Below are 9,743 nucleotides of genomic sequence, written 5' to 3' on the forward strand. Positions count from 1 at the left end.
TCCAGGCGTCGGGTGGTAAGGGAGGGGTGCTGGAGGAGGCCCAGGACCTGCATGTCCTCGGTGGGGGATTGGGGAGGGAAAGTGTTCAGCCATGGGACGGTGGGGTTGGCTGGTTGGTGCGGGTGCCCCAGAGATGTTCCCTGAAACGTTCCGCGAGTTGGCATTCTGTCTCCCCTCCCCCCCGGTGTAGCGGGGAGCACACCGAGGTTTGGAAAGTAACCATTCGAGGTGGGACTGGGGCAGGTTCATTTCACCACGCGCAGAACGGCCATTGAAGCTCAAAACGGTATTCAGGGCAATTGCAGGAGAATGGCGTCGGTCACGCGGAGAGCTAGCACGGCCACGATGGGTCAAACGATCTCCGCCAGCGCCACAGCAATCCTGTGGTTCGTGTGCGAGTCCAGGTCAGCCTGAGGGAGCCGGGTGCAAGGGGGCAACAAATGCAGGGGCTTTACCCCATAGATTCCCACGTTGGGGGTTGGGTGAAGAGTGAGAGAGACAAAGAGAGGGGAAGGAGAGAAAGAGAGAGATGGATAATCAGGAAAGGATGGCTTTATCCTTTCCGTAGAAATGGAAAGCTAAACAGCACGAGCAGAGAATAAAGCTGGTGGGAATCTTGGTCAGCACAGCCAGATGGAGGGAATTGTATTTCTAATAGAATCCCCGAAACCCCGGGTCTTAAAGAAAGGCGATATCCAATTGGGAAACCAGGAGAAACAGAGAGCTCCAAGACACTCGGTTTGTTTTAAAGGGGAAACTGGATAAAAGGGAGGTGGGGAGGGGGGAGGAAGAGGGAGACATGCCTAAGAATGGTGGGGGGGTGTGATGAGAGAAGGATGGAGTCGGGTTGGTGCAGGAGGTTAGGGATAGTCCTGGAGCGCTCTGTAACGGTCACGTTTCCCTCCCGTGCTGCTCGACTGCAAGGTGCATCGTCTTCGTGGAGATCAGCGCCCAGGCCTGCCTGGCCACGTACACCTCCTGCCTCTCCACCGTCCTCGACGCTGCTCTGTTTGTCGCCGCGCTGGCATCGTCGGAGAACGGCAGCGTCGCCTTCCCCTTCCCGCTGCGGGCCGTGGGCGTGACGGCCGGGAAAGGTCAGTAAGCGGGAGCGCTTTCGGGAAGCGCTGGCCGCTTCCCTCTGAGTGCCGGGGAGGAACGTCCGTCAGGGCTCCCCGGCTCCCTCGTCAGCCCGCGGTGTCGACGATTTATTCGGTACCACCCTCTCCGGGTCGGGAATAACCTTACCTCGTTTCCCGGGAATGTGACCTTGCCTTATACAGTCGTGTTCGTAGAGTCATACACGGCGTGGAAACAGACCCTTCGCTCCAACCAGTCCGTGCCAACCCTAACCCCAAATTAAAGTAACCCTGCCTGCCTACTCCGGGCCCAGATCCCTCCACACCTCTCCTGTTCATGTACGTATCCAAATATCTTTTAGATGCTGTAATTGTACCCACGTGCACCACTTCCTCAGGAAGGTCATTCCCCACATGAACCACCCTCTGCCCAAACAAGCAAAAAAAAACCCCTTGTGTCTTTTTAAAGCCCCTCTCCTCTCGCCTTAAAAATATGCCCCCCCAATCTCGAAATCCCCCATCCTAAGGAAGTGACACCCCTCGTGATTTCATAAAACCCCTTACAAGGTCACTTCTCAACTTCCTGCCCTGCTCCAAGAAATGTTCCAGCCCATCCAGCCTTTCCTTATAAACTGAAACCTTTCCATACCCGGCCATACTCTGGCTAATCCCTCCTGACCCATCTCCGGTATCCTTCCTGTAACCAGGCGATCAGAACTGGACACGGTATTCCAGAAGAGGACACATGCCACGTCCTTGACAACCTCCACGTGATGTCCCAATGCTCAAATGCCTGAGCAGTGTAGGCAGTGTGTGCTCAACGCCACTGTAACCACCCTCTGTACTCGTGACGAGGGGAAAGCGAGGACTGCAGACGCTAGAGATCAGAATCGAAAAGCGTGGCTTTCCTGAGGAAGGGCTTATGCCCGAAACGTCGGTTCTCCTGCTCCTCGGATGCTGCCTGACCTGCTGTGCTTTTCCAGCGCCTCACTCTCGACTCTGATCTCCAGCACCCACAGCCCTCACACTTTCCTGTCTATATGTGATGCAAACATCAAAGAGTCACACGCCTGAATCCCTAGGTCCCTCTGTTCTATAAGACTACCCAAGATCCAACCATTAGGTGTATACAGTCTAAGTCCCAAGCCATTATCCCTGAATCTGATCTATCCAGCCCGGTCAGAATTTTATATCCGAATGACATCCTGATATAACAATTGATGCTTAACAATTAGGGATGGCCTGGTCAGAGACACCAACATGCCGTGAGTGAATAAACCAAAACGGTGGCTCAGTGGTTAGCCCTGCTGCCTCACGCCGCCAGGGACCCAGGTTCGATTCCAGCCTCGGGCGACTGTCTGTGTGGAGTTTGCACATTCTCCTGCGTGGGTTTCCTCTGAGTGCTCCGGTTTCCTCCCACAGTCCAAAGATGCGCAGGTTAGGGTGAATTGGCCGTGCTAAATTGTCCCATAGTGTTCAGGGATGTGTAGGATAGGGTGGATTGGCCATGCTAAATAGTCCCATAGTGTTCAGGGATGTGTAGGATAGGGTGGATTGGCCGTGCTAAATAGTCTCATAGTGTTCAGGGATGTGTAGGTTAGGGTGGATTGGCCATGATAAATTACCCATAGTGCCCAGGGGTGTGTAGGCTGAGTGGGTTAGCCTGAGGGCAATGCAGGGTTAGGGTAGGGGGTGAGCCCAGGTGCGATGCTCTTCAGAGGGGCAGTATGGACCCAATTGGCTGAGTGGCCTGCTCCATCCAGCTCTGTTGGGATTCTATGGTTCCGACACCCGTAGCTCCAGACTACAGAATGTAAACGTTTCGGTTTCCTCGGCCACTCAGATCCCTGAGAGGGGAAGATAGGACGCGCTGGCCACCAGTGGTTGGTGTGGTCAGATGGGCAAATGGTGCCATAGCACAGGGCACGACCTCGCTCCTGGTTGGGGTGGCACTTGGGGCCAGTGAAACCATTGGACAGAGGACCTGAGGTGAAGACCCTGCAGCAGATGGGGTCTCCTGGGCAAACTGGGAGGGAGTGGGGTGGGTTGGGTTGGCTTTGGAGGGGCAGGACGGGGTGGGTGCGCAGAGGGCACGATGACCCTGCCCCGCGCAGGGTCGGCCACCGCCTTGCCCTCTCACACCCCTCGTAACCCTCCTCCTCCTCCGCCGAACGCAGGTGCCGAGCCGGTCTCGTTTCCCTGGAAACTGACCGGAATTTCGCTCGCCGTCCTCTTCGCGGTCGCTGTCGGAATCTCGGTCGGTCTCCACGCCGCCCGGAAACAGAGGCGGAAGCGGGCCCCCCTCTGGCTGCCCCCCGGCTTCGCCCCGCGTAAGGAGCCCAGGAACTACAAGAGGAGGGAGCCGGTGGGAGAAGACGCCATTGGCATGAAGTAAGTGGCTCGGGGAGAAATGGCGGTGACTTCGCGTTCCGGCTAAGGGGACGTAACGGTGAAAAGGCAGCGTCACCGAGCGAGTAATCGAGAGGTTCCGGACTAACGTGGCTGGGAATACGATTTCAAATCCCATCTCAGTCCTTTGAGTGTAGGAGTTGGGACATCACGTTGAGCTCGTACAGGACATTGGTGAGGCCTCTTCTGAAGTACTGTGCCCAGTCTCCCTGGTACAATGCCCCTTACCCACCTGGCACACTCTCCCTGGTACAATGCCCCTTACCCACCTGGCACACTCTCCCTGGTACAATGTCCCCTACCCCACCTGGCACACTCTCCCTGGTACAATGTCCCCCCTACCCCCCGACACTCTATCCCTGTATCCAGTTCTGTTACAGGAAGGATATAATTAAGCTGCAGAGGGTTCAGAAGAGATTTACCAGGATGTTGCCAGCGATGCAAGGTTTGAGTTATAAAGAAAAGCTGGATAGGCCGAGACATTTTTCACTGGAGAGGTGACCTCCTAGAAGTTTATAAAACCACGACAGAGGTGAATGGTAGGTGACTTTTCCCCGGGAAGTGAGGAGGAGGGGGGGGGGGGGAGGCTTTCAAGGCCAGGGAGCATGGTTTTAAGGTGAGAGAAGAGAGATCTATAAAAGACATGAGGGGCAAATTTTTTTTTTATACAGAGGGTGGTTCGCGTGTGGAATAAACGTCCCAGGGAAGTGGTGGTTTCGGGTGTAATTAAATGACGCGTAGATAAGTACATGAATTGGAAAGGTGTGGAGGGATATGGGCCAAGTGCAGGCAGGTGGGATGAGTTTAGTTTGGGATTACGGTCGGCATGGATTAGTTGGGCCGAAGGGTCTGTTTCCATGCTGTATTACTCTGAGGTAGTGGCTTATTGATAATGTGCCTTTCAATTCTTAATTATATTATCGTGGAAGGACTGTTATATCTGAAGTTTTTGTTTCTCCATGCCTTTATTTTGCTAACTTATCACGATGATTTTGTATTTTTGATGGCCTGGACATGCTATGTCTTTATCTTTCTAACGTTTTCCCTCCAAGAGTATGTACTTGTAGAATCAGTACTTTGGTACCTGAGTTTACACCGTATGTGCTGACTTGTAAACTTTTCACTGTGAGCACATGTGACAATAAAGCTCATTCCAGAATCCCAGCCTGATGTTCCAGCGATGAGGGTTAGAATTCCCACCACGGCAACAAGACAGTTGTTTGTAATTGATTAAAATAATCTGGAACTAAAGCCCCAGTTTAACGATGAGCACTGCCAGATTACTGTAAAAACCCATCCGGTTCAGGGAGGGAAATCCACTGGCCTGACCTGGTCTGGGCTCTCCACGTAACTCCAGACCCACGGCCTGGTGCGGCTGTCTCTTTACCTGCCCTCGGCACATGCCTGCATATTGCCAGCTGGTGGCAAACAAAACTGGATTAGTGCCCACTCCAGTGCCCATCTGCGACAGGTGGGAATCTGTCTCTCTCCCTGACTCTCTGAGTGGGGGGGAGGGGGGCGCTACCCCCCTACACACTCTCCCTGGTACAATGTCCCCTACCCCACCTGGCACACTCTCCCTGGTACAATGCTCCCTACCCCCCGGCACACTCTCCCTGGTACAATGCCCCCTATCCCTTGGCACACTCTCCCTGGTACAATGCCCCTACCCACCTGACACTCTATCCCTGGTAGAATGCCCCCTGGCACTCTGCACTCCCAGGATTTGTACCTTATATGAACCTTTGACAGCATCTGACAGAGTGGCTGGCGGCGGCTTTAGCTTTCAGAACGCAGCCCGGGACAAAGGAGGTGGTCAGCCTTCCTCTGAGAGACCTGCGATCCAAAAGGCCAGTTGGAATAGACAGTGGGGCGTCTCGGTGGCTCAGTGGTTAGCACTGCTGCCTCGCAGCGCCAGGGACCTGGGTTCAATCCCAGCCTCGGGCAACCGTCTGTGTGGAGTTTGCACATTCTCCCGGTGTCCGCGTCGGCTTGCTCCGGGTGCTCCGGTTTCCTCCCACAGTCACAAAGATGTGCGGGTCAGGGTGGACCGGCCGTGGAAAACGCAGTGTTACAGGGCTGGGTTGGATGCTCTTCGGAGGGTCTGTGTGGCCTTGATGGGGGTGAATGGCCTATGTCCATGCTGGAGGAATTCTAAACTAGGAAGGCTAGCTCCACGTTTCTAAGGGAATGCCGATTGGAATTTCCCATCTGAAATGCAGAACACTCTCCTGTCATCGATTAAAAACTGGGCATGGTGGCAATATGGCCTTTGGTAACAGGAGTAACACAGGGAGATGGGGAATTTCCTGTTGGAACGTTCTGACCCACTTTGTTCCCTTCCATCCCAGGATCCTGAACCAGGAAACTGACTGTGAGGATGAAGAAGACAATCAAAACTCCTTAGCAGACGGTCCACCCAGCCACAAGAAATCCAAGGTAATGTCAAACTCTGAAGGGGAGATTTCAGTAGGAAGCATCCAGATATTGTCTAGTGTTTTCATAGAGTGAGCCTGTTCCTACTGAGAGAGAGGCTGTTGACCAAAGCACACAGTGTTCAGGCCTATGTATTATCGAGTTTTGAGAAGATTTGTAGCTCAGGTTGAGGTTCTGGATGTAGGTTTGTTCACTGAGCTGGAAGGTTAGCCTTCAGACGTTTCGTCACCATGCTAGGTAACATCATCAGTGAGCCTCTGGCTGAAGCATTGGTGTTAGTGAGTCGCTTTCTATTTATGTGTTTAGCTTTCCTTGGTTTTGGGGATGTCATTTCCTGCAGTGATGTCATTTCCTGTTCTTTCTCTCAGCGCCTGTTGTCCTGGAGGAAGGGACAGTGACGATGGGAGTTTGCTGATGATTCAAAGCTGGGTCATGCTACAGTTTGAGATGACAGAGAAGCTGTAGAGACACATGAGCAGGTTTAGAAAGTGGTCAACAAAGACCATGGGGAACTGCAGTGTTATTCATTTCAATGGGAAAGGTGGATAAAGCTGAACAAATTATGTTGAAAACGGATGAACGATCACAATGCTAAAATTCTGAGGCACTTAGATGTGGTCACACAGGGAAGAGATAAGGTGCAGGAATCAATCTTCAAAAGTGGAGTCACAGGTAGATAGGATAGTGAAGGGCATGGATAGGGTAAATAGGCAAAGTCTTTTCCCTGGGTTTGGGGGAGTCCAGAGCTCGAGGGCATAGGCTTAGGGTGAGAGGGAGAGATATAAAAGAGACCTAAGAGGCAACTTTTTAACGCAGCGGCTGGTACGTGTATGGAATGAGCTGCCAGAGGATGTGGTGGAGGCTGGTACAATTGCAGCATTTAAAAGGTATCTGGATGGGTATATGAACAGGAAGGGTTTAGAGGGATAGGGGGCAAGTGCTGGCAAATGGGACTACATTAGGTTAGGATACCTGGTCAGCATGGATGAGTTGGACCGAAGGGTCTGTTTCCAACAGACATCTCTATGACTCTCTGACCAATGGGCACGTTAACCTCTATTGGCAGGGGATTAAGGGCAGGGATTAAGGAGCGTTATTACAATTGTACAGGGTGAGATGACCAATAAGCATGAGACATAGGAGAGAGGGAGGCCATTCAGGTGATCAATTCTGCACCAGCATTCTGATGGAAGGCAGAGGTGATGCATTTTCAGGATGGCAACCGGTAACTAGCAGAGATCCACAGGGATCAGGGATTATTTACATGAATCATTCCCAGCTTGGATGTTGAAACTAAATGTACTGTCGCCACGTTTGAGGGGTGACTGATCGAGATGGCAAGGGAAGTGCTGAACATCACACCACGAATCTGCGGAGGGATATCAGCCGGTTAAACCCAGTGGGCAGAAACGGAATATAATGTGGGGGGTATTCATGTGTCCTGGCAGGATCTGATCATCGTCAACCCCACTTTCCTGCCTTTTCCTCATCACCCCCGATCCCCGTGAATATACTTAATGACCCAGTCTCTGTGGTAAAGGATTTCACTGATTCACTCTCCTCACAGAGAAGAAATTCCTCCTCATCTCTGTGTTCAATGTGTGACCTCCCCCCCCCTTACCCTGAGATGATGCCCTCTGGCCCTAGACTCTCTCACACGAGGGGAACAAGCCTTCCCGTCCTCTCTGGGCAAGAACCTTCTGTGGTTCGATAAGGTCACCTCTCACTCTTGTCTATTCCAGTGAGTACAGGCCAAAACCGAATCAACCTCATTCCGAAGACACCCCCTTCATCCCTGGGATCAACGCGGTGAACCTGCTCTGGACTGTCACCAATGGCTGACATCCCTCCTTCATTAAGGGGCTGGACCCGTTCCCCGTATTCTCGCTGTGGTCTGACCAGCACTGTGTACACTTTCGAGAAAACCTCCTGACTCTTCGATACTCTATTCCCTTTGAAATAAAGGAGAAAGTGAGGGCTGCAGATGCTGGAGATCAGAGCTGAAAAATGTGATGCTGGAAAAGCGCAGCAGGTCAGGCAGCATCCAAGGAGCAGGGGAATCGACGTCTCGGGCATAAGCCCTTCTTCAGGAATCCTTTGAAATAAAGACCAACCTTCCATTCGCCTTCCCTGTCACCCGCTGAACATGTATGCCAGCTTTGTGGTTCATGTACAAGCATCCTGCAGTATTTCTCCATTGAAATAATCTGCAACTCCTCAAATCTCCCGGCCAAAGTGCATGAAATCTGGGTTCTAGTGCCATTTGCCAGCACTTGGCCCATATCCCTCTAAACCCTCGAATTCTCCCCATCTTATATTCCCTCGGACGGATTTGTGCCCACTGGGTTTAACCTGCTGATATCCCTCTGCAGACCCAGGGCATGATGTTCATCTCTATCAGACACCCTCAAACGTGGCGACAATAAATTTAGTTTCAACATCCAAGCTGGGAATGTTTAACCCCTGTGTGACCCCTGTGGAAGTCCGCCAGCTACAGATTGCTGCTTGAAAATGCATCACCCTTATCTGGTGTCTCTGCCTTCCATCAGTTATCGATCCATGCCAATATGTCACCTCCAACATCACAGGCTTTATCGTACTCAGTAACCTAACGTGCAACGCTCCTTAACCACCTTTTGAACATCCAGATATATGACATTGAGTGGTTCCCCTTTATCTATCCTCCATGTCACCTCTAAAAGAAATCTTGGAAATTTGGTAAATTGGGTGCTATTCTGGATTCTACATACAAGAAAATAATGAGTCAGGGTCACGGCTCACCCCCAAATCAGTCCCTGGGGTAAGGACGTTGCGGTGAGATGACGGGCTGGGTCAACCACATGTGCACTTTCTGCTCTTGGAAGGATCAGAGGTTACATCTCAGATGTTTTCAAGGTTGGAAGGGCTTGTGACTTTCAGACAGTGCGGCACTCCCTCAGTACTGACCCTCTGACAGTGCGGCACTCCCTCAGTACTGACCCTCTGACAGTGCGGCACTCCCTCAGTACTGACGCTCTGACAGTGTGGCACTCCCTCAGTACTGACCTGATTGCCGGGGAGAGTATGACAGTGGTTTTTGGGAAAGTGTGCGTTGTTTTTAAGCTAACGTTATCTTGTATATTTACAGTCTGAGGTGATTCCAATCCTGCCTGATAACCGAAAGTGGACCCAGAAACACATCAAGGCTGTTGTCAATGTTCCTCAGTCTGTAGCACTTACCCCACCACAGGATAACACAGAGTGCATGGATGTTGATGCCAGAGGTCCAGGTACATACACATTCGCCAACTTCCTAGCTCCTAGGTTCCATGGCAATCTTCGCTCAGATTCCATGTCGACAAGTTCTACTCACAGGTTGCATGGCGTTAAGGCCTACTCACAGTTTCCATGGCAACATGGCCCATTCCCAGCTTCCATGGCACCATGGCCTATCCTCAGATAGCATGGCGACATGGTCAACTCCCAGTCTCCATGGTAACATTATCTACTCCCAGCTCTTGCACCATCATGGCCGACTCTCAGGTACCATGATGATATGGAGCTCCCAGGCTCCAACATGGCCTAACTGACTTGCGGGTACCACAGCAACACAGCGTGTCACTGGACCTGCAGCCCGAGTCCACCATATAATGCCGGCCAGCCTGCTCCCGGGAATGGCCGGTGGCCCGATTTGGCCTGGCTGGATCAGGGTCTGCACTGGCGTGGGAGCGGTTAGACAGAGGCCTCCTCCCTCTCGTCCTCGTTTCCTGTGTGCCCCCCTCTCTCTGTGCTCCTTCCTTGATGTCTGCCTTTCTCTCTGTCTCTCTCTATCTTCCTCCTCCT

At 52.2% G+C, this 9,743-nt stretch overlaps 1 protein-coding gene across 1 annotated transcript; it reads left to right on the plus strand.

The window, feature by feature from the left end:
- Positions 1–309: 309 nt before the first annotated feature.
- LOC122546396 (neurogenic locus notch homolog protein 1-like) lies at positions 310–9,190 on the plus strand (the record flags this gene model as incomplete). The annotated part of the gene is made up of 5 exons (XM_043685120.1): positions 310–404; positions 925–1,094; positions 3,254–3,467; positions 5,837–5,924; positions 9,049–9,190. Coding segments are annotated over exons 1-5 (709 nt in total), but the record flags the coding sequence as incomplete, so codon positions are not given.
- Between the last annotated feature and the right edge of the window lie 553 nt (positions 9,191–9,743).

Source organism: Chiloscyllium plagiosum, unplaced genomic scaffold, assembly GCF_004010195.1.
Source record: "Chiloscyllium plagiosum isolate BGI_BamShark_2017 unplaced genomic scaffold, ASM401019v2 scaf_36377, whole genome shotgun sequence".
In the NCBI taxonomy this organism is placed as follows: Eukaryota; Metazoa; Chordata; class Chondrichthyes; order Orectolobiformes; family Hemiscylliidae; genus Chiloscyllium; species Chiloscyllium plagiosum.